The 25,453-nt window shown below is 40.2% G+C and overlaps 1 protein-coding gene across 1 annotated transcript; it reads left to right on the top strand.

The window, feature by feature from the left end:
• The first annotated feature begins 6,568 nt into the window (after positions 1–6,568).
• Positions 6,569–9,053, top strand: sox14 (SRY-box transcription factor 14). The gene has a single exon (XM_044128603.1). It carries the CDS (start codon positions 7,301–7,303, stop codon positions 8,018–8,020), a length of 720 nt encoding a protein of 239 aa, XP_043984538.1. The 5' UTR covers positions 6,569–7,300; the 3' UTR covers positions 8,021–9,053.
• The last annotated feature ends 16,400 nt before the right edge of the window (positions 9,054–25,453 follow it).

The following is a 25,453-nucleotide window of genomic DNA, read 5'->3' as shown; positions in this document are numbered from 1 at the left end:
TTCATAGATCTCACAGCAATCCGTTAAAATCTGGATAAAAAAACAACGTGGTTGTTGCTGCCGAGTGAGTTTCAGCACGTTTACGAATGACGGTAATATTCTCGGTACGTCCGGCGCATTTTCAACGCACCTGTTTGGTTGGCGTTTGATAGCGGCTCCAGCTTAACTTCACATTAAACAAATGTTATCTTCTGAGTCGGTCTCATGTGTAAAGCTGAAATCCCCCTGCAAGGAAAGGCGGGCTGTAAATGAGATTTCCCCCCCCCCCCTCCCCTGTCTTAATGAAGGTCAGGAGAGAGTCACATCTTTCCTTGTGTGATAATTTATCCCCATCTTCTGTTATCTCTGTTTTGGCCCCTTTAATCCTAATTGTATTGTATAATTGTGGCGACGCGGACCTCGCGGTCTTTGAAGCGCTGGCCTGCTCCTTTCATTATTACCTGATGCCTTGAACCTCTGCTTACTTTTCTTCTCCCGCTCGCTCTCTGCTCTGTTATCCGGCGCTGTGGAAGAAAAGGGAGAGCAGCTCAAGTTAAGCCAATTTTTTTAATTTTTTTTATTTATTTATTTTTTTAATTTTATTCAGGTCTGATTTCACTATCATGCTGAGGAAAAGCGTTCCAATCACAAAGATGCGATGCACACGAATCCCTGGTATAATATAGTGCCACGTGTTGGAAATGCGGCTCGGAAGCGGCTTATTGCTGTTTCTGATTGCTTCTCGGTGTCGGTGAATGGAGCCTGAAAAGGGATCCTGTCAGAAGGTCTGCGGCATTGTGAGCAGAATATGGGTTTTCTAATTGCTTCCAGAGAAAAGGGGAGCATGTTTGTGTTAAACACTATTAGAACAACAGAGATGAGTCTGACTGAGCTCTGCCCACACACACATACTCACACACACACACACACGCGCACACACACACACACACCCACACACACCCACGCCCACATACGCATATGGGTAACTTCACCTTGAGCTTTCCTCTCACTTCACTGTTTCATTTGTTTTAGGAAGCAACAAATGAATTTACCATAAGAGTTTCTGTTGAATAAAGACTAGAGGTTTATGCTAAAGCTCACAAACTGTTTGCATGTTTTACTTCATTTAATAATTTCACAGAAACCATTAAATGAAAACCTGTAGATACTGTGTATTGCTTAATACTGGTTCAATCAAATGCTTTAATGGCACTGACAAATTAACTGGTACTCCATATAGCATGTCAAAGCAAGCTAACATCAGATTGTTTGGCTTTTTAACATTCAGTTTTATCACAATGTTTTGCAGTACTGTTGTGATAAAAGTGATAAGAACTATTTATTTCATCTTCTTTAGGTAACTGTATGACTGTGACTGTGTGTCACAGCAATTATAGTCCCATAAACACAAACAATGCTCTTGAGAAACATTCCCATTCCTACTGCGTAAAGAAGTGAGATTTGTGTCATGGAGTTGCGCACGGTAACTGTGTTTTCTGACTTATTGACACTTTTATTGGGAAAACAGTGGAGAAAAATAGTAAAACTGTCTCAAAAACAGAGACAATTTTAAACATCTTTTTTCAAAAGGTTTTGTTGGCTCTAGTGGCCTTTATTTGGAAGTAGTTTGACAAGAAACAGGGTAATGAGAGAGGGGAAAGACTGGCTGGGAATTGAACCTGCAACCACCGCCACAAGGACTAAGGCATCAATACGTGGGTCGTGCTTTGCCCCTGCGCCACCACAGCACCCCCAAGTTTTAAACATCATTGATTGGAATTTATTGTGACGACAGTAAATCAAAATTCTGACAGGAAATGTATCGCGATAAATGATAAACGATACGATAAGCATCCAACCCTCACGGAATCGGCTGAGGTGGGAAAAGATCTCAATTGAACAACAATTCTTAATGCTCAGCATTTATGTTTGGCTCCTGAAAAACTTGGGCTTGAACTCCAACTTGGTCCCAAGTAATTCAATGAAGTTTGTCAAACTTACTTTATTAATGTCAATTTTACTCGACAACTTAATAAACGTCATATAGTAACTTACATGAACTTCATTGGGTTCCTTGTAGCATATTAACACAATATGTTTAAGTCGGATCAGCTGTTCTCCTTTTTCAGTGTAGGAGAGTGACACTGAAAACCAGTGTCCATTGTTAAAGGACACATCATGTTTAAAATTTGACATAAATAACCAGACAGAGATCTGACCAAAATGCGTCATTTTGGTCTACAAAACACTGTGTGTGTGTGTGTGTGTGCGTGGTTGGGCGTGGGTGTGTGTGTTAGAGAGAGAGAGAGAGAGACAGAGAGAGAATTAGAGCACATAGAAAGACGGTGGTAGCATCATGCTACGGGGATCTTCAACAGGGATTCTGGGTAAGTTGGAAGAAAACCTCCAAAGCACGTGATGCTGACTTGACGGCTTACCTTAAAGCAGGACGATGTTACAGTGAAACGGTGTGGATACAAACTCTGTATTTACACATAAAACCAGGGGAAGAATCTTTGACATTTTTTTATTTTGTTAAAAGAAAGGGAAGAATTCTTACTCTTCTTCACATTTGCAATCCACTTTTGTTCTCACAGAACCCGAAAAAGCCAGAACCAGAAAAAAAAAAAAAAAAAAAAAAAGGTGTGTGAATGTTTTAGTGCTTCCAACTTAATTCTAATAGCATAAAACACTGTACATTCGAAAGTAGCTCTTCGAGAATGGAAAGTTGTACATCACTCATGTTGTCCCCGCTTATGACATTTTATTTATTTTCGTGACAGTGAACCGCCAAACAGGATGAAAGTCCAATGAAAGGCATTGAAATGTCAACCGGAGCTTTTAGCTGGAGTTATTATTATTATTATTATTATTATTATTATTATTATTATTATTATTATTATTTTTATTTATTTATTTATTTATTTATTTATTTATTTATTTATAAAGGGGGACAACGCGGGATCGCAGTGAAGAAACTATCTTACCGCTTCAGCACCATGGCCAGCTCCAGCAGCCGGAGCTTACCTCGGAGCTCTGCGGGGGCCCGAGTCGACTAACAGGCTCTTCGTGTCAGGCCGCTCCCCGCTCTCTCTCCTGATGGACGGACAAGTGTCCGGAGATAATCGCGAGGGGATTTTTTTTGTTTGTTTGTTTGTTTTTCTACGACCATGCGCGCGCACGTTTCCCCGTCTTTCCCGCGCGCTCTTTAGTGTGTAACTTAAAACGGCTGTTTATATCAGTAATACATTGGTTACAGACAGCCAACAAATCCTATGTTCCCAAACTACTTTATGGGCCTAAAACTGATACTTTTCTTATTTCTTTTCCCTCCGACGGTGAACAAATTTCAAATGACCTCAAGTTTGGACACTGCAGGTGGGTATTGTTAAACGACGCAGCTAGCTCGGTCATTATATTTTCCCACGTGTTTACTGCAGACTATAACTGAGCGCATGTGAAACCCGGGCGACGCCAAAGAGAGAAAATGCGGTAGCCAATAATCATCTCGCTCCTCGACGAAAATCAAAACCTATTGCATTTCTCATTACCCCGTTAAATTGTCGAGGGAACTTTCAGGCGCGCGTTTATGAGACAATCAGTGTTTGAATAAGAAACATAGCCGACTGCTCCCCCGTGAGTGGGGAGGCTGAGCCCCTAAAATAATTCCCCCGTTATCTGACTCACCCATCTCAAATGAAGTCTATAAGCCGGTGTGGGTATGCGCGCGCCCGAACGCCACATGTCTGCGTAAGATAGCATAACGCAATTTAAAACTTCAAGGCGACTCGGAATTTACAGTGCAAAACATGCAGCATATATACATATACTACCTCGTGGTTGCAGATGAACATAGCGACAGCCGATTGGTAGGACTGGAGGAGATGTTTAATTTGCTTTTGGCAGACAAAAAATTAAAAAATAAAATAAAATAGAGGTATCCTCAGCTGATTGTTCTGTGAGTCTGGATGAAGAGGATCATTTTTCCCCTCTTTTTCCGCTGGCTTTTTTTTTCCACAATTAGACCTGTTTCAAGGTTTTGCCACAACAAATATGATGGAAATCTTCCTGCAAGCAGCTGCCGACTGACGCATGCGCATGAGAAGAGATGTAGAGGGAGAGGGCGTGAGAAAGAGACACAGATGGGCTTAAAATACGGAGATAATAGCAACACCAGAAGGAGGTTAAAGAACCAGAAGAAAAATACTGAACAATTAGGCAGGTATCATTCGGTCCAACATCAAAAACAAAACACACACAAAAAAAAATAAAATCGGGACCTTAAGACAACAATGTTAATAAGAGAATGTTATTAATGATGAGGTACACTGACAAAACGGACATGTAGGATTTAACCAATAAAATACGTGTAAAAACCGTTAACACGTATCTGCACATCAGAAAGGCTGTGACTGTAGCTATAATTCTTGCTAATTATTAAGATCACGTTTTCTTGCCTGATTCGTCCTCTCGTGTAAAAACTAAAATAATAATAATAATAATAATAATAATAATAATAATAATAATAATAAAGTTAGAAAATATTACTCAAGTAGCAACTTTTTAAATATCTATTGCAACAGTGTGGCATGTGAACATTTTCCCTGTCAAGCCAAGATGGTCCATCCACTGCCAACAACGTCCAACTCAATAGCATTATTGACTATAGCATTAGCGCTGTTGTTAAACACTAAACCATACTCATAATGCCAAAATTTATTTATTCATTTATTTATTTTTACATTATTAATAAATTTATAGCTCCATACATAAACATGTCTGCCTTCTCATTCTCCGGTGAACTCTGCAAATCTCAGGTGATCCAACCAACATTTTAACCCAGATTCAAAACGTTAGTTAGGATGTATCAGTCACTAATATTAGGATTAAAATAAGCTAGTGTCTGATTAACATTTGAATAATTTTAATTGTTAATATTTAACACCCTTTAAAATGATGTTTTATAGTGCAATAAATGAAAATATATACGCAACTTTGTAAAACCTTTTCTGCCACATTTTTATATAGATTTGTAAATGGGAATTTTAGAATTGTTATCTGGACAAACGCTGTTTGAGCTATTTTTTCTTTTTTTTTTTTTTTTTTTTTTTTTTTTGTCTTCGGACAGAATGCTCCGGTAAATCGCATTACCAAAGGAAAAAAATGGACCAAAGACCGCCTTAAATAAATGAACAAAAGTATCGTACTGTAAGAACAACTTTCTCATTTTAATAACTCTCTTAACATATGTGTAAGGGCGATGGAGGGAGGCAAAAAAAGGTTCTTCGTCGTTTAATAATCACAGCTGAAATAATCATACATCACACAGGCCCACATTAGCCGGGGGGCTATTAGGCAACTACCCTCGTTTAAAAATTAGCATGTTAAAACGACCCCCTCCCTCTCTTCCCTCCCTCCTGCTTAAAACCACACTGTCAACGCGGGACGTCAAAGATGCAACAATTAAACACACCACGGTGCCTTTTCTGACGGCGCTGTGATTTTGACGTCACACTTTCTGGCTGTTCGTAGTTCCGTCACTCGAACTTTCCCAGTGTCTAGAAGTACACGCGGAATGAGGGGGGAGCGCGTGATGTCCAGCCGGGCCTATTTATCACCTGCAAGCACGCGCTTGTTTGTTGGGCACGCCGTATTTTAGAAACTACAAAGAAATGCTATTCTCCTTTCCTAGTAGCTTTATGTGGAATGTTTTTCTCGAAGGCAAATATGTCATATATATATATGTGTGAAGATTTTTTTTTTCTTTAGTTGAGAGATTTTGTGAAAACGGCCTTTCCCAGTGAGGAAAAAGAGAGCAAAGGTACAAGTTGAACTTAAGTGCCCTAAAGGTAAAATACAGCCCACGGATTTTTCTTTTCAATTTATTTTATCGGTGTTTTTTTATCATTATTTATTTATTTTACTATTGTTATTTTTATTTCTTCAGCTAACCTCACCCTTCACAAATTATTACATTAAAATAAAACAATGTGAAATCCACAAGTATTTGATTTAGTCCAGTTAATCCCACCCCAATCATACGTAATAAATCCAACTCAGTCCAATTGAAATGCGATATACATATATATATATATATATATATATATATATATATATATATATATATATATATATATATATATATATATATATATATATATATATATATATATATATATATATATATATATATAACTTAAAATGTTCTTAGAAAACAGGAGACAGCACTTCATGATGGCAGATCTATGTCGGTGTAATTTGGAATGAAAAACTTTTATTTTTACTGTACTGATTACGTCAGCGCGTAATTATAAAGTCTCATCACCTCTTCGGATTGAAGTTGTGTTTTAACTAGAAAAGGTGCTGAAAGCTCATGTCTGTTTGCCAGAAATGGAAGCAAGGAAGCATCCCCTCACCCCCCACAGTGTGTGTGTGTGTGTGTGTGTGTTCACAACCTGCACACACACACACACCCACACACACACACACACTCTCTCCCCACGTACAATACCCCCCGCCCCCCCTTTTTTTGTCTTCTACAACCACCCTGTCTTTGTTTATGTTGTAATGTACATAGCCTATATTTTCTCCCTTTTCTTTGCTGAAGGTACTCTAAGAGCCGGTCTCGGTGCTGATTGGGCGTTCAGGTTGGTGAGTGAACGCCCTGCAGATTATGTCAGATTGCGTGCAGAAAGCAAACCAGCCCAGCCTTTGAACTTCACCGCTTTTGGCTCGTATTCACGCTCTTCCGCTCATTTCCAAGCCAGGTGCTTGACGACGAACCTCACAGAGGGAGAGAGAGAGAGAGAGAAAGTCTGTGATAGAGGGCAAAGCGGGGAAAAAGTGTATATTATTATTACTAATAACAACAATATTACGGCTGGACACTTTTTTTTTTATGACTCGTGCAAACCGAATGCGGAACGCTGCTGTTACCTTTGTGGATTTTTAACGTGTGCGCATCTTGCATGCACGTTGTTTTCTTTTTCCCTTTCTGTTTTTTCCTCCTCCATGCCGCAGGTCTGACAGAGTTTTGAGCGGACTGCAGAGATCCCGCTTCTGTGTTTCACCTCGGGAAGAACCGATCGGGCGCTGGATCTTTCTTGTACTTTTTTTTTTTTTTTTTTTTTTTTCTTTTTTGCTCCGTTTCTCTTTATCCGTCCCCGAGACGCTGAACATCCTGGCATGACCGCTACCTGGCTTTTACGCAGGTGAACATCTTTCCCTTCCTTTCCCATAAGAACTTTTCCTTGTCATTACCGCTGGGGATAAAAAAAAAGGAAAGGAAAAAAAAAAGCAGAGAAAGAAGTGAAGTTTAAAGATGTCGAAACCCGCTGATCACATCAAGAGACCCATGAACGCGTTCATGGTCTGGTCCCGGGGCCAGCGGAGGAAAATGGCTCAGGAAAACCCCAAAATGCACAACTCTGAGATCAGCAAGAGGCTGGGAGCCGAGTGGAAGCTGCTGTCCGAGTCTGAGAAGAGACCGTACATCGACGAGGCCAAGAGGCTGCGGGCGCAACACATGAAGGAACACCCCGACTACAAGTACCGACCCAGGCGCAAGCCCAAGAACCTGCTGAAGAAGGACCGCTACGTCTTCCCGCTGCCTTACCTCGGGGACACCGACCACTTGAAGGGACTGCCCGTGTCGGCCGCCGACTCTCTCCTGGGCTCCTCGGAGAAAGCCCGGGCGTTCCTGCCCCCGACCTCCGCCCCTTACTCCTTCCTCGACCCGAGCCAGTTCAGCTCCAGCGCCATCCAGAAGATGACCCAGGAGATGCCCCACACGTTGAGCACCAGCACTTTGCCATACGCCTCCTCGCTGGGATACCAGAACGGCGCGTTTGGCACCCTCGGGTGCCCCAGCCAGCACACCCACACCCACCCGTCGCCCACGAACCCGGGCTACGTCGTGCCGTGCAACTGCACGGCCTGGTCGGCGTCCAGTTTACAGCCCCCGGTGGCTTACATACTGTTTCCAGGTATGACCAAGACTGGGATAGACCCCTACTCATCCGCACACGCCACCGCCATGTAACCCTCAAGACTCTTCTCCCCCCCACAACCCCCCCAACCACACACACACACACACACACGCCCACACACCCCACACTCACACAACCCATGTTTTTAATGTCATTTGAATACAGAAATGCATGTAAATATGTTACGGACAGCGCGGCCAGTTACAAAACAAAGGCACGAACAGTGTTATCCGAAGGGGACTTGTGGCAAAAATGGGGGAAAAGACGAAAAACTTTTAAAAAAATCAAAAAAAAAAAAAAAAAAATCCAACAAGTTCCTGTCCGGGCAGAGGAGCTGGAGTTGGATGTGAAGGACGGAGCGCAGAGAACTGTAAGAAATGTAAATGTTATAACGTTTATGGCAACCAGAAAGGGAGGCCTTTAACTTTATTTATTATGTACATTTCAATGATATGCTGATTTGTGTTGATGATTCTGATATAGGCTACTACTTTCTTTTTTTTTTAAAGAAAAAAATTGGCTGGCACAATTAGAGATCAAATACCTGTATAGGCCTAAATAGTCCAATTTTTCTTTTTCTTTTTTCTTTTCTTTTCTTTTCTTTCTTTTTTTTTTTTTTTTTTTTTTTTTTTGCAAAGTTAGAATGAGTCCAGACTCATAGGCTGATTTTTATACAGGCGTTATTATTTATATTTTATAATAATAATAATATTATTAATAATAATAACAAAACATAAAAGTAGACGGTCTAATTTAAGATGACAAAACACTAAGATGGGGGGATCAAAATGTTTAATTTTTACATTCTCCACGTGTTTCTGTGCTAATATAGTCCCAAACATCATTTCATTGGAGTTGGTTTTTTTTTTAAATTGGTTTAGTTCATTTTTAAATTATTTTTTTCATTTTAAGGATATCTTCTAATTGAATTCAAGGAGTTCTATGTGTATTTTCTATCTGAGATGGTAATTTAAAAGCTGTCATGTTATGGAAAGGATCCTGTATCTGAAAGGTTGATACCCCCGGCTCTTTGTTCAAGTGCTGAGCAAAGACTTTTTGAATAAAGACAATCTGTCTTCAACCAGGTCAATGCCCTGCATTTGTAGGTTATTCAGACAATAAGTAAGATAATTATCAAGTTGGCAACTACAGAAAAAAAAAAATAAAAAAAATTTAAATAAATAAATAAAACACACACACACACAAAAACACCACTTACCAGATTGGAATAAAAAAATATATAAGATTATAACATACAATGTAACATAAGACTGCATATATATTTTTTATGATACATGATTGAAAGTTTGTCAATGGACTGATAAAATCAAACCAATGCAATTTTTATAGTGATTTGCAGAAATCTCTTCTTTTTTTTGTGGGGCGTGGAGGATTCTTTTTATTATTAATATCCCTGTCTTTGAATTATGCACGTTTCATAGTTCAATGAAAAATATAGAAATTCATTTTTTCAAGTACATTAGATACAAATCTGACTAATTGCGAAATATGCTCATTTCACCCTTCACTTTAAAAGAAACAACAAACAGATTTATAATCCCCGAACAGAATTAAAATCGAACAATTTATGACACTTATTCGAACTGTGTCACAACCACTGCTAAGATGCGCTGATCTTTGACTGTCAGCTTAAGAAGCGGCGGCAGGTTTTGACACTAAACTTTTCCAAGTCTTCCGACAGTTCCTAACTTTGATCAAAGTCACATTTTAGCCATTATATAAAATATGTACATTCATCCTCTGTTGGACTGTGGGATCTTATCTGACTGAACTGATTTGTTGAGTTCCAGAAAGGTTGAAGTCGGACATCTCATCAAAATATATTAGCTAATGTTGTTCGAGTTTAACCGGTCGTAAAAATATTTGATGCCTAAATATTAGCCACTTTTCGAAATTCCCTTTGTTGGTGTGAGAACAGCATTAGGATCAGTCCCTCTCCAGTTTCTGTCTGTTGTTTAAGCTGTCCAGCTTCTGCAGCTCTAATCATTTTCTCAATAAGGCTTAATTACCTCCGCATTTACCTGCTACCTCCTCTCTCTCTCTTTCTCTCTTTTTTTCCATTAATACTGATTCGTGTTGTTACAGAAGCGAGGTCCGGGCGTGTTGCGCTCTGCAGCCTGTAAACGGTGAAGGTTTTTTTTTTTTTTTTTTTTTACGTGACCCCACCTGGGATGAACCGTTTTTTTTTTTCTTGATGTTTGACAGTTCACAACAACAGGCCTCCCCCTGGAGGGATTCCGCCCCGTCCGACCCGTTTGACTGCTTAATCACTTCAAGGAGCCGCTTAATTATAGCTTTAATGGCACGAGCTGAATGCGATGGGATTTCTGTCTTTCTTTCTCTCTGTGTGTGTGAGTGTTTTCTCCTTAACTTTCCCTTTCAACATGTCCGCGTCGTGCGTGCAGCGCTAAATAACCCCACTTCTTTTTTTCCCCCGCTTCTTCCTTTTTTGTGCGGGAGTTTGGATTTTACAGCAGGACTTGAGAGGGAATCGAACCCGCGTTTATTTTTATTTATTTTTTTTAATTGTCAATGCGTTTGTTATGATTCTTTTGTTCAATTTGGATGACAGCTCAGCCTTCTTCGTGGAGGCTCAAATAGTTTGGCTCCCATTCGCAGTGTGGCATTAATTAAAAGAAAGAAACATGGTGCATTCAAATTATTTACTTATCTGCCAAGAACATATGGCGGAGCGGCTCCAGTTCTCTGCTATTCTGCCCGGGGTGCAATCCAGTCCTGGGGAGGGAGGGAGGAGGCGGGAGTATGGTGGTAGGGGAGGGAAGTGTGTGTGGGGTGGGGGCGCGGGGGGGGGGGGGGCTTTTTTAAATTCATGTTTTAAAATTTTATGACAAACTCAGCCCCCTTATCTGTAGCTGTAAATTAGGATGATACCTCATTGAACCCAAGTTTTACATCAGCCCCCTGAAGCGTCCCAATTCAGCTCCGAACCGACGCTTTTATAATTACTTTCAGAGCTGGAGCCGCGCAGTCGGTCATATATTTAAGGAGAAAAAAAAAAAGAAAAGAAAAGAAAAAAAACATTCGTTCATATCAAATCAAATCTTTTGTTTCAGCTTTCAGGTTTGTTCGCGACAACCTGTAATTATCCAACTTAGTCACGGAAATTGACTGCGGTTACAAACTCTCTGGAATAAATACTGGTAAAAACACACACACACACAAAACAAACCCCGGCATCTGAGAGGAATATAATGGGGAGGGAAATTATGATTTTAAATTATAGCGGTGGGGTGGGGGTGGGGGGGTGCGTTTAACGCCCCCCTCCCTCTAAACCCCCCACCGCCCCCTCCTCTTCGACGTTTTTTATTGCCGCACAACAGAGAGAATTCAATCCGCCTTATCTCTCCAGGACTCCTTTTCAGCGTCAGATCAGAGAGGGGAGAAAAAGGAGAGGATAATTGTTCTTTATTTTATTTCATTTAACGCGACAGCCGCCGCTTTCAGGTCATTTATATGCTTCATTTAGCGATAAAAGTCAACGAAGAGGAGGAGGAGGGATACAGCCCACTATATATATATATATATATATATATATATATATATATATATATATATATATATATATATATATAAGTTTTTATTTACTCTTACATACCTAATTAGAATAAATCAGATGGTATAAAATAGAAGAGGAGGGCAGTGTGTGTGTTTCTAGTATTGTGAAATAATGATCAGTGTTACCTGAATCCCAAAAAAAAAAAAAAAAAAAAAGTTTTGTAAACAAAAACGATGTCGGCTCGCGCCAGATTAGTCCTAATATATAAAAGTAGGGACTGGGGGGTGTTCTCATTTCAGAGAATATTAAATATTCAGCGGTGTTTGGGTGGGTACCCCCCTCCCCCCCCGCCCAAACACCCACTCCCCCCCTCAAAAAAAAAATCATCACTGGCTAAATCCTGCTCTATCTAAAATTGAATCTGGGATACCATTTTGACGGGAGGAAAAGTAGAACCGTACAGTTCCTGTTGTTTGAAGACACGGAGAAGAAGGGGTGCGGGGGACGGGGGGCTTGAATTTTTGGGGGTCCCTGAATTCTCATTTGAAAGAAATGATGCTGATAAAGAAATAAAATAAAACAGATTGAGGGGCAGAAAGCAGAGGGAAGGAAGGAGGCTGCGGTGGTTTAAAGCCCCGCATCGGTCGGAAATGTGATTTAGACAAAGTCTTTATTTCCCCCCGGACTGATGCAAGTAAAAAGAAAAAAAAATCATCTGTTTTCATTTCTTTTTTCTTTTCTTTTGCTATTTGTCGGACGATTGTGAGGCATCGCTGTTGATGTGATGCTTCATTTTGGAGTCGCAGACTTCACACTGCGCTCCATCAGTCCAGAGCTGCAGCGAATCACAGTCACCTGACTTTTAATTGTTGGTTTGTTTGTGTATTTCACAGTAGAGCATTTTCAAATATTCTCAGTGGGAATAAATCCAGTCTTTGACCAACAGTGCTGACTAATACTCAGAAAGTAACCAGAAAACAATTTACTGTAAATGTGTAGATGAAAAATGCACCGACGCACGAGATCGGAATCAGGCCAATTTTCCTGGATTTGTTCTGATTGGTGATTGGCCTGAAAATATCCCTCCCTTTGCCTTAGTTCATCACATGCATCAAAACTACTAGCATGTAACTTCCTGCTAGCGACAGATGTCTGGTTGCACATTTCCAATGGATTTCATTGCAACATTTATCAAATCACAGAATATCTATTTTCTGACAAAAAAAAAAAAAGAAGTCAAGTTGGTGACAATTGGAAACAGAGATATATGTTGTTGTTTTTTTATGCATCTGTTTGACAATTATCCCTGATCTGATGTCTGTGCTTTCAATCTTTTCAACTATTGACCCATTTTAAGTAGATGTGGGTTATTAATTTTTTTCTATGTCATCAAAAGAGAGAGCCACAAAGGCTTAAAAAAATTCTGCAAGATGAATTTCCCCCCTGCTCCTCCTCCTCATAAGAAATATATTTAATTTAGCTTTTCTTCCCTTTCCTATCTTTGCAAACCCTTTGGGTTTATTTTTTGGCCTTCAGGGTGAGGATTCCCAGGCAACAATCAAAGTTTTAAATCACATTTTTAGATTTGACATCATTTTTGCTTAATTTATTTCATGCATCATTAAGCAGCATCGATTTACTTTATGTCTTTTCTTTAAGATTTGACGGGTTCATTGTCAGAATGTTAGTTTCAACCACTGATCGTACAATTGTTAGCCTTCTAAATAATAACAGAATAGGTTGTGTTTTTTTTTTTTTTTTTTTTTTTTGCAGATGGATGCTCATTGAGGTGTTTTGACTATTTTCTCAAGCTTTTTTTTTGTTCATTTGAGAAACTTCACACACACTGAAAATGCCTGTTGAGTCCAGTTGCGTTTGAGAAAGACAGCTCATGAATTCTTAAAACTGTTTACCAGAACCTCCTTACTTTACAACATGATCAGTATTTTATTACTGGTGTGTAGTCACTTGACGGGAGGGCTAAAGATATTGAAAAATCAAATAGTACAATGAAATTGCAGAGGTTCTTTTTCTTTTATTTTAGATCCTCACACAAATACAAATATAAAATGCTACATTTATGAGGGACATGTTCAATTTTGATTCCCCAACAAAAAAATGTCTCTCAAGTAGAATCCTCCAGGGTTAATTTATCCATCATTTCACAATAAAGTTCTCTTTTTCCTAACTAAACTTGACATTTTGTGTTTACATGTCAGGCAAATTCTGGGTTCTGCACACGTCACACGTTCCATTGACAGAGTCTGATTGGTAATCACCAGACGGTTTTTGCTGCATCAGCTCACATGACTTTCCTTCTTTAATCAGGTCTTGGTTCCTTAACCAAACAATCCCTTCCAATTATCTCCACCGAAATACCCCCGGTGGATAAAAAAAAAAAGAAAAAAGGAAAGCCTCGGCCCGTATGTCACGCCGCACACAAACTCCTGCCGGAGTGAAGGCTGCAGTTGCTGCCGTGTGTTGAACTGAGAGATGAATGTAATCGCATTTTTGCAAAGAGGAGCCTCGTGTTGGGCTACAGCTTTTAAAGGGGAATTCTGAACCGGTCTGAATTCGACCTGTCACTGGCCAGCAGTTGCCGGGGATTTGGAAGGTTTAGGTACAGTCAGAATCAAAAAAGATGTTAAAAAAATTATACAAGCTAAATCTGAGAGGATTGGTGAAGCTCTTCAGCTACACATGTTCAGAGTTTGGGCATCTTTTCTGATGTTAGGATGCCTTAGTCTTTATTTTGCTTTGGGAAACTTCCTCAAAACACTACTTTTTCAGAATAGAGACAAGTTTGATCAATTCCAATCACCATTCAAACCTATTTAGTAGGGATGCACCGATATGATGCTGATAACTGATATTTACCGATATTAAATGTATTTTACCACCATTTTGAAAACTTAAAAAAAATTTATATATATACACACCGCTGACTACTGCTTTAAGCTTTAAGCTAGCCATGTTCCTGCGCTGCATTACCTTAATTTTCACTTTCATTGTCACATCACCAAACAAAAACCTACTTTCCCTCCCGCTCCAGAAATAAACACCAACAAGATCTTTTTAATGACAAAACGAATGAAGTCAAGTTGGTGAAAACTGAGTCAGATTTTACAATTTTTTTCAATTGTCAATTTTTGACAATCAATAAAAATTGGTTGTTGATATTGGCCTAAATGTATCCATCAGACCGATATGATATACTTAAAAAATGATTAACTGATCCCAATGTTAGTGCCGATATATGGTGCATCCCTGATATTTAGATACCAACAGACATCTCTAGGTCGCCGTGTTTTCATCATTCTGCTTTATAATTACAATTTTATATTTAGACAAAAATTCTTGTTTACTTTTTGGTGTCGTTTTCAGCAAATTTTCACCCCTGAGATCAAAGATTTCTGCTTTCTAAGCCTCGTTATGTCTAAAAATCTGTCTACTTTTCTAGTCCTAATGTACTGAACATTCCAGGCCTTGTGTAGAAGTAAATGAAGAAAAACCTCAAATACCATTCTGTGAACACAGTTCTGGAAAGAGTGGATGCCGACACACACACGCCCACACACCCATACTCACTCGTACTGCTACCTGGCTGATGCAGCGCCTCCAGCAGCCCAGGTTGAGGGCAGTCCGAGCCGATGGAATCCCTCGGTAAATGGGACGTTAATCAGGAGCGTTTTGTGCCTGAGCGTGTCTTCCTGGGCCAAATGAGATTAGAGGGAGTGGGATACGGCAAAAAAAACCAAAAAAAAACGACGTGCGTGGGGTTCCAGGAGGTGAAAGGTAAAGGCACTTATCAGGCGGGTTCCCCCTGGGCTCCTCCGACGGCTGACTCAATCAAAACCCTGCATGCACTTCTCACTGGATTAGACTAATCAGAAAGGAGCAGGGGATGTATGGACCACTTATCTGAAGAAAAAAAAAAAAGCCAAACACAACATCAGGCTCTCTATTGCTTTGAACAGACCCTACAGAAATGTTTGTTAATTTGATTCATTACAGGATTCTTGTCGACGTGGCAATCTTCCATGGGATCATTAAGGAAAGAGGGCTCTTCCACTCACTGAAGGCATGAACTGTTTACAAGCTGCAAAGATAGAGGAGCCTTTGATGTTCCAAACATAACCCCACCCCCACTTCACTCATTGTCTTTAATATTTATATATTTACCACCATTATTTTTCCTAATTTATTTCCACCATTTGTTGTTTCTCGCGCCACAACAGATCAGGCTGATGGAAGGTAGTCAGAATAACAAAGAGCCTGAAAGGTAAATGAATATTTATTACAGAGGGAAAGGGGGAGGGGCTTCAGAGCTTGACTGCCGTTAGCATTCAAGGCAATACCAGAAAGATAGCAGCAATTTTCACACTTATGATTACCTTCAAAATTAATCTCCGTTTCTAGGAGGGATACTTGATGGCTGACTTGTGTTTATCTCTTATTCTCTAGAGAAAACAAAATAAATTTAACCTTGAAGCTTAAGATGCCAGATTGACAAAATAGCCGAAATAGGTTGCGAAAATATAAAATGGTGCAAAAACAAAAACAAAAAGGCTGCAAAACCTTACTTCTTGTCTCCGCTCTCCATCAAAATGAAGGCCATTAAAGCCAAAAAGCTCCTTAAAAATACAATTAACTCAAATGTGTCCAATCAGAAGTTTCCAAAGCCATGACGTCTTCAGGCCAAGATAGGAGCTCCCTGAGAAGACTCTGAAAATGCTTGTTCGTACACTAATATTTAAACCTTTGACATATTTTTTTTTCTATCATTATAGTGGAATTGCTCAAATATGTGATAATGTTGGTAATTCTAACTGACCTAACACTAGTCGTCAGACCAAACAAGAAAAGTTTTATCTGATTTAAAAGTGGTGTGTGTCTTTTGTATTCAGTGCATGTAAACTTCTGGTTTCAACTCCATCCAGCGTTTTTGAAGTCCTAGCTCTCAAAGATCTTTTACGCCCCGATGATCCAATGATAATTATGTAATAATTTTATTACACCTGATGGTTGATGAAATATGTTGGGTAGCAAATATACATGTTGTTCTCAAAGTCAATGTACTAGCAGCAGAAAATAATGTTCCAAGTCTAAGGATTCAAGCAAGTTTGACACAAAGGGCCAAACTGTGACGGTTACATTACTGGACCAGAACATCTGCACACCAGTACCTCTTGTGGGGTTGGTCTCTGCCTGCAGCTGCCATTCTCTATCAAAGGTAGTCAGAGGAAGGAACAATGGTGAACTGGCAAATGGATCATGGATGACCAAGACTTGGTGATGGATGAGGGGAGGCTCTCCCACTTGGGTAAGTTCCAAGAAGTTGTTGAAGAGGTTAATGCTGGTTCTGATGCTACCCATGCTGACCCCCTGTTGATCCGGACAAGGGGCTACAGTGGCTAGGGAGATAAGGGTTCATCCTGTAACTGGTGGGTTGCTGGTTTGAACCCCTGCTCTGTCCATCACAGTCACTTTGTCATAGTATTGGGCAAAGACACTTCACCCGCCTTGCCTGGTGGTGACAGTCAGAGGACCTGGTTGAATGGTAGCCTTACTACAATGTGTATGAGTGCATGAATGACTGATTGTAGTGTAAAACACTTGGAGAATTCAGACTAAGCAAATCATTTAACATCCTGGTAAAAACCCACATTGAGATCATGAGCATTAGAAAGTGGATCATCGACCAATAGAAGAACATGTCTGGTCTGATTGTTTTTATTTGCGTAACTCAGATGACTGGGTGTGTCTCACCAAGATGCATCATGGGAAGCAAGCACACCAGCAGAGCCAGTGTGAGGCGTAAGAGAAATGTTCTTCTAGGAAATCTTTTGTTCTTCCATCTGTCTGTGAGTTACTTTTTATGCATGGTACATTTCCAGGTACTGTTGCATGCACTCCCTTTCTTGGAAACTGCTAACTGATAGCTGTGGCCTCTGTCTGCAGGAGAATGCAGCAATCAACAAAATTGGGGGTATTGATTTGATCTGTCCTGTGAAGCATCCATTGGGAGTGTTTGACAAGTAAATCTGATCTGTGGAGATCCTAAGTCATGACCTTCAGGACTTGGATCTGCTTCTAAAATGTTAGCACTAGATACTCCAGCACACCTTCAGTGGTCTAGTGGACTCTACACTGACATGAGTAAGGATTGTTTGGTCAACAAAATAGGGGACTAACACACTAGTACGCTGTGTGTTAGACTAGTGTAAGTTACGTTCTTGACCAACTGACCACATTTTGGAGTTTTATACTGGTTCTTAAGGCTGCTGGTGTACCAGGTCTGCTGTTATCGGTAGCATAGCTGCTTTTTCAGTGGTTTCACTGATCCTGAAACAGTAGGTGTTGCTGTAGGGCAACTCAAACAGCTACACTGCAGAAATGCCAACAGATGCAAACTGATAACATCAACGACCTCAATGCATTTCAAAGGTATTTCATCTTTTAGACCAACACAAAACACTGCGGGCTGCACAGTGGTGCAGTTTGTAGAGCTGTTGCCTTGCAGAAAGAAGGTCCTGGGTTCGATTCCCTGCCGGGGGTCTTTCTGCATGGAGTTTGCATGTTCTCCCTGTGCATGGTGGGTTCTCTCCGCGTTCTCCGGCTTCCTCCCACAGTCCAAAAACATGACTTAATTGGGCTCTCTAAATTCTCCCTAAGTGTGAGTGTGTGTGTGAATGGTTGTGTGTCCTGTATGTTTCTGTGTTGCCCTGCAACAGACTGGCGACCTGTCCAGCGTGTACCCCACCTCTCACCCGGAATGTGGCTGGAGATAGACACCAGCAATCCTCCTGACCCCATTAGGGACAAGGGTGAACAGAAAATGGATGGATGGATGGATGGATGTTAACATTAAAGATAAATTAATACTCTAGAAATGAATCAAAATGCTTTTCACGGTGTTTGCAAGATGTGTGGTTTAAAACACAGGCACAACCCCACACACACAAAAACACACACTCTTTGGTTTACAGTACAGATTTACCTAGCCCCTGAATGAGCGGTGCCCCCTTCACTGTTAATTTAGCGATCGCAAAAGGAAACGATATGCGTCACATGACACGGTTATCAACACAAAGCCGAACAGAGTTGATTATGCCAACTAATTATCCCAGCAAACGCAGAAAGCAGCGCAGAGCAGCAGATGAATGAGATTATCAGCCTTGTAGAGGAGCTCGGTTCAACACATTGTTGAATAAGGTGCGACTCAGGTGCCTCTCTGCACATGGCGAACAAGTTGAATGGCTGAATTAGCTTTGTTTTAAACTTTTTATTAGAAAAGATGTAACAGAAAAATGTCAGAATGCAACATATCCCAATCTATCTTGCTTTACCAGTGTGTAAATACAGTTAGAGAATCTGATTCTTAACGCTTCCTGAAAGTACAGTATACTTTCTGATGTAACGAAAATGAAACATTTTCCTTCTCCGAGCTCGGGGCAACAGTAAACAAGTCGCATCCTTTAAATAAAGCTGAACAAATCGGGGTTGTCAGAGCGCGGCGAAAGAGTGCCATGAATCCTGAAACAGATAAGTGAGGAACACGCGGAGTACGGCGGCGGTTAAACTCGGGATTAAAACCAGTGTAACAAAAATCCGAATGAAAGCCGTGAACGAGTGAACATAAACGGCAAAGACACAGAGATTCGAATACAGTTTAAAAAAATATATTTAGAAAAAAGCTTGTTAGCCGTGAAAGCTGTCCTGCTAATACATCCACTGCTGAGTCTGAAGCTCAGCATTTGATGAGGAAAACTGGCTCTACAGCAGCAGCACTGCTGCTGCGAGCTGCTGCTGGTGTTTACTAATGAACTGCGTAAGGTTTCGTTTTGCAGCTTCCTGCCATAAAGTACAAGGATAACACTGGGTGTCAAAAAGAATACTTTCTGGAAGTCGTCTATGCTTTTTGAACCGAATTAGGATTATTTTTCACCGCTGAATCCAAAAGTGATTTTTCTCCTCCAGGTCAGGCTTTTATCCTAATTTGATTTAGAGAAATCCAATCTTCTGACTAAATTGATGACATTTTTGTGACATTATCAGTTCATTTGATATTTATCATCCCCAAAAAAAGTTGTAGGAGAAAAGAAAAATGCTTTCTAACAGATTGTATTAATTAAATGTCACAAAGTTGGATTTCTGTAAATTGAATAATAAACACTGATAAGGGTAAGTGCATGTGAATGGAACATGACGTCTTCATTGTGTAAAATTCTCCGTCTCTTTTCTGTCCTGATGAAATCTCTCCTCCTGCTCATCACTCATTGATCCCAGGTTCTCAGGAAACTGATGCAGATGTGCATTTTGATGCTCATCAAGGTTTTCCCCTGAAAACCTGCCAAGCCTGGCAGTCATTCATCCAGTGGTCCGTCATGTTTTTGAGTTAAAAAAAGGTTTAAAGTTGACATGAAATTTGAAAATATCACTTGATAATTATTTGTTATTGGAAGATTGGAAGATTAATATCTAAACACCAACTATAAAGTCTTAAAAAATGCAAACATTTTAAAAAGACATAAATAAATAAGTAATGTTTAGCCTGGTGGGGGGAACAAGTAAAGCCTGGTTCCCGCCAGGCTTATGATACAACGGTGGGGGTGGAACCCTGCTCATGTTGCATTCATAGTTCAGAAAGTTTACCTGATGGAGCAAAGCCAATGTGATTTTTCAAAATGACCCCAAAAACAGTTGGAAAAACCCCAGACAATTTCTTTGGCGGTTGACCAGTGCGATAATATTAAACACAAATGAGGAGCAGGAATTCTAAAGTGAGGTAAAATGCAGATGAGTGGCCGGAGAAAACAGCAGGAACACGCCCATGTTGCCACTGTCGAGGGACACATTTTGAAACGCAGCAGACAAAGAATCCGCAGCAAATCTCGGATCAAACAACATCCTGAAAAAGTTGGGTCTCAGCTTGAATGGCTGCCGCCAAAGAGGGCTGCTGCTGGGGGAAGGAAGAGAAGATTGTCTCAAATGAAAGACACCCTATTGAAATCCTATTGAGCTATTTTCAGTGCGAGCCCCCCTCAGAAAAAAGCCAGAGAAAAAGAGTGCACCGGTAAAAGTCAGCGTAAACCCAGATCAGAGAACCTGAAACATGCTACAAAGATAAAGGACCCGGCGAGAAATATCAATTACACCTTGACATTTTCCACAGAGACAAAAGAGGCTTGTACAGCACCCTGCTACAGGCCGGTGCTGACCACGCTGCCGCCTCTTCAGAAGTCCTCAACACTTTCACAGTCCAAATAAACCCTCTGTTGTTGTTTTTTTAAAGACTGGTAACATTACCTTTAAGTTATTTTTGTACGTTAGGCCAGAATGAGTCACAGCCAATGTTGGGTTTCAACATTTCAAATTCAAACAAATTCCAATTTTCTTATTTATTTTGAAGGGGCAGTATCATGTCAAATCTACTTTTCTGAGCTTTACATCATGTTTTAATGTTATCCCCTTATCAGAAACATGCCCTGATGCTTTCATGCATGTTTGAGAATTCCTTTAATCTTCCATGGAAACCATTCAGTTGTGCAAAATGCCTGGGTGGGCCTAGCTCCGCCTTCGAGACGCAGCTCCTCCTCAGAGCTGCAGATTTTAAGCTTCCACCTCACAGAGCAGCTCTCTCCCATAACTCCCCCACTCAGGTCCTTCAGACTAGCCACCTGCAATTAGCAAACACCTGGTGGACCTGCACATCAGCTGAGCTCATTATAGGAGCTCCTTCTCAGTGCACATTTAAAAATGTTGTTGAAGGGTTTATAGAGGAGCCATGTTGTGATTGATGACTTCCTGATGTTGTGATTTGAGTTTCTCTGTGTTTATTTTGAGTGTCTGTGTCTCTGTCGCTGTGTCGTCCGGTCTCCCCTTGATTAGTTCCCAGGTGTAACTCGTTCCTTGATTACCCTCTGTGTCCTTTGTTCCTTGTCTGGTCCTTGTCTAACTGTCGTCTGATGTTTCTCAGTCCATTCTTGTGCCTTGTTGCTACCTGCGTTGAGCCCTGGATTCTGCTCAGCAGGGCTGCCTTGGTTTTTGGACTATTCTGGATTATTTCTTCATGGAAAAACGTTATTAATCATCTTTACCTGGGTCTCAAGCGTCTGCCTCACCACATCACCACCTCATTTCATGACACCTGAAGGAGGAGTTTCAGAAAGAGCAGGAGATTTTAAAGAGACAGAGGCCCAATTTCGAGGTGTGAAATTGCAAAGTCAAATTCCTTTTAAGTTATATTTGCTTTTATAGTTACTTGATTGTGCTTTAAAATGACACTATGTGCCTGGGAAACACAACACTGACCCTTTAAGGATAACACTGTGACCCGAATCGTTTCAGACCGCAAAGCTGCAACAGGTTATTTCTCTCACTGCTGTGGCATTTTGCAAATAGAAATCGTTTTTAACTGGCCTAAAACAAAAGAAGTTTTTCAGTGAGGATAAAACGTGTCTTTCGTCAACTGTTTACTACAGTTTAATAAAGGAACACATTAAGTGGCAGCTACAAACACGGAGTATACTGCCGTCTGACAGAGGAAAGGCATTCTGCAGGTGTGGGTGTTACCATTAAAAGGAATGCGGATGAACAGCAACTGCTGGAAAAGCACAGCTCTTGACAGGTCCAGTGTCATCACCTCCTGTAATGTTTTCAGAGTGGAGGACCAGCTGAAAACACACGTGATGCCATCAAAGTTTGACAGGCGTGACTGTACCCCGAGTCTTTAGGTTGAACTAAACGTAGAGAGGTGGCGGCCGGCTGGGATGTAAGTCAGCACCATCGTTTTTCATCAGACCAGCATGTCAGCATCTTTCTGCTGATTTAAATCCAATCTGCCACTTACACATAAAGACGTGCGGAGTGAATAAATACCGAATGTGATTCAAGGCGTTCTGCATTAAGCTTCTTAGATGTTAAATATAGTTTCTTTTTTAACAGAGAAAAGATTCATTTTTCAGGGAAAAAAAGAGGATTAAATAGGTGGTTTTACTCATCGCTTTTAACATTGTTCTCAGTGTTTGACTCAGATCTATTTTGTTTCAAAAGGATTATTGTTCTTGTTGCAGAGGATATTTCCCACATGGCAACTGATCCAGATTTGTTTGAAGATCTGAGTTTTTTTCATTGACAGGTTGTTTCACTACCAGGCTGCCGGTTCTCCACCGTCATGGAAATAGATACAGAATCTACAGGTGACTGGTGTGAAATCTTTGAGAAAATTAAAAAATATATATTTTGCGTCTGTGGGAACAAACTTGTAGTTGCTAGAAACCTAGCAGGTTTAAATTGGGATCCCAACACTCCGATTCATAGAACTCTTAAAGGGCCAGTATTATGTTTTCCAGGAACACAGTGCCATTCTATAATATGACCAAGTATGTTATGTTCAGTTGTTATAAAAAGGCTACGTATATCAAATATGACTTAAAAGAAAATTTACATTGTAATTTCACATCTTGAAATCAGGCCTCTGTCTCTTTAAAACCTCCAGCTCTTTCTGAGTATACTATCTTCAGGAAGTCATCACACAACTTGGCTCCTCTATTTAACCTTTAGCAAAGATTGTACAAGCATTGCACTGAGAAGCTGCTCATATAATGAGCTCAGCAGACGCACAGGTCTACTGGGTGTTTGCTAATTGCTTCTGGCTAGTCTGCAGGAGCTGAGTGGGGGAGTCGTGGGGCTCTGTGAGGTGGAAGCTTGGAAACATAGAAACTGCAGCTCCTTGAAGGCGGGGCGACCACCACCCAGGTTGAACAGCTGAATGGTTGCCATGGAGATGAAAGGATTTCTCAAACATGCGTGAAAGAATCGAGGTTAACACTCCAAGTATGTTTATGATGTAAAAACCAAGAATGTTGATTTCACATAACATTACCCCTTTAATAGTAACCCTAGGTTACTTTTTCATTAATTGCCACTTTCTCGTATTATGTGCCAACATAAAAAAATACAGTTTTGATTGGTAAAGGTATTTAGAGTTAGCAGGGTTGATTGATTGATTAACTATATCACCAAAGATGGTCAGTAGTTTTCTTTATTTTTCTTCTTACATTCAACAATTTTGTTTTATTATTTCAGTCTTATTTTGACACTGTTGATCTTAGCTCATATCTTTCATTTCTTTCCGTAAACAATTTCTGAATATTTTTAAGGAGCGTATTATTATTATTTTTGGTCTGTATATTATCTTTGCAGTCTTACCTTTTTCTAAGTCAGTGTAAACCAATGATCTAGTTGATCTTGAACTGCTGTTTGTTGAAGTCTCTTCTCCTGACCCGCTGCTGATCTCTTTTATGTTCCCAACCACCTCCAGTATCCCTTCCCAGAGGATCCTGTCAGGACATATCTGGACTTCCCCTCGCCACGGGCGACGGGTCTCCTAACGAGAGCGGGGACAGGAGGTGTTTTCACGGCTCTGGTGTTCCCTGTGATGTCTCAGTTGGGCCGATAAATAACATGTGATGTGAGACATGACAAAGAATTGCACTTGCAGGCGATGCAAAAAAACATAAATATTAATAAAGAAGGCGGAACGAGAAGGAAACATGACATGTACAATACTACATCGATAAGTACACCGTTGCTACGGCAGCACGGTACTATTATAGGCTACAGGTTTCTCAAACTCAGGTGATCAGTGTTAATTATGGCCTCTAAAGCTTTACTGTCTCTGTGGAAATGTATTTTAGTTTTGTTCAGTATGACAGTTTTTTTCCCTTTGTATTAATATTTGCAGAAGAAAGCAGGTAAACAAAATGCAAACTGAAAAGTTTTCACATCGAAATATATAAGAAAATATGTTAAATTAGGACAAAACAGGTCCTCTAGCCAATGATGACCAATCTATGATTTTATATTCATTTGTCACCTTATCGGCAAAAAAACCAATTCACCGCTCACCATCAGAAACAACCAATCAGAGCCAGGAGGAGGGTGTTAATGCTGTCCATCATGCTCATGTACTTGCTGCTAAATAGAGATACAACGTACATTTCCTGGAAAACTGTATTAGAAAAGTATGATCTAAAAAAGACAACAATAACACGTTGTAATGGCTTCTCTTGGTTTTCTGGCAGCGTTTCCTCGTTGAGGTTCTGTAACCTTTTGCGGCCAGTCTTGGTCAGGATTCAGGATTTTTAATTGGATTTTCCTGGTAAAATAAAGGTTAAATAAAACATCAAAACAGTATTCCTTTTTCATCAGGTCCTAAAATTCTCCAGCAGTAGTTGACAGAGGAGGATGAAAATTTGTCGTACATCTTTTATGAAATGCTCCACCGTACATTTTGGTGTAAACGGCGACTCCAATCCGGCTTTTCTGTTTGTAAATCCCATTTTCTGCAGTTTGTCTCTTACAGTTCCCTCAAACACGTCGACTTCTGTTTGTTTTCCATTTGTTGTGCATTTTCTGTTTGTAAGTCGCTTTGGAGTTCCCTGTCCTGAGGCTTTGATATCTCCCTTGGCCACCTGGACACTTCCTTTTTCACGGCCTCCCTGTTCTGTTTGTACTTGTTTCAGGTTTTAGACGCAGCAGCTGGGAGCCAACAACACCGTTCTGTGTTTTAAAGTTCTCTTCCCCCTGACCTCTCTGGTTGGGCCATTTGTTCTGCCACTTGGCCTGATGCAGCAGCTCTTTATGTTCTGCAGTAACTCCCTTTTTTTAAATGCGTGTCTCTCTAGCACTATTAGATTTGTGCGCATGTTTTCAAAAGTGCAAAAGAGACAAAAACTCTATTTTTTTTCCCTTGATCTGAAAAAATTGTATTAAATAATTATAAAATATATGTTACATTTTATCAATTTTTTTAAAATGTCAATATGTCTAGCTGGTTAATTAAAATATCTATTTATTACTTCATATTTTTCTTACTAAGTAAAACTAAATAGTTGCCTGAGGTTGAACATGAATTTAACTCTGATCCAAAGTATGTGTTTTG

The sequence above is a fragment of the Gambusia affinis genome, linkage group LG10, assembly GCF_019740435.1.
Source record: "Gambusia affinis linkage group LG10, SWU_Gaff_1.0, whole genome shotgun sequence".
Classification (NCBI taxonomy): Eukaryota; Metazoa; Chordata; class Actinopteri; order Cyprinodontiformes; family Poeciliidae; genus Gambusia; species Gambusia affinis.
The sequence above is the reverse complement of the archived record's forward strand: the minus strand, read 5'-3'. Positions and strand labels throughout refer to the sequence as shown.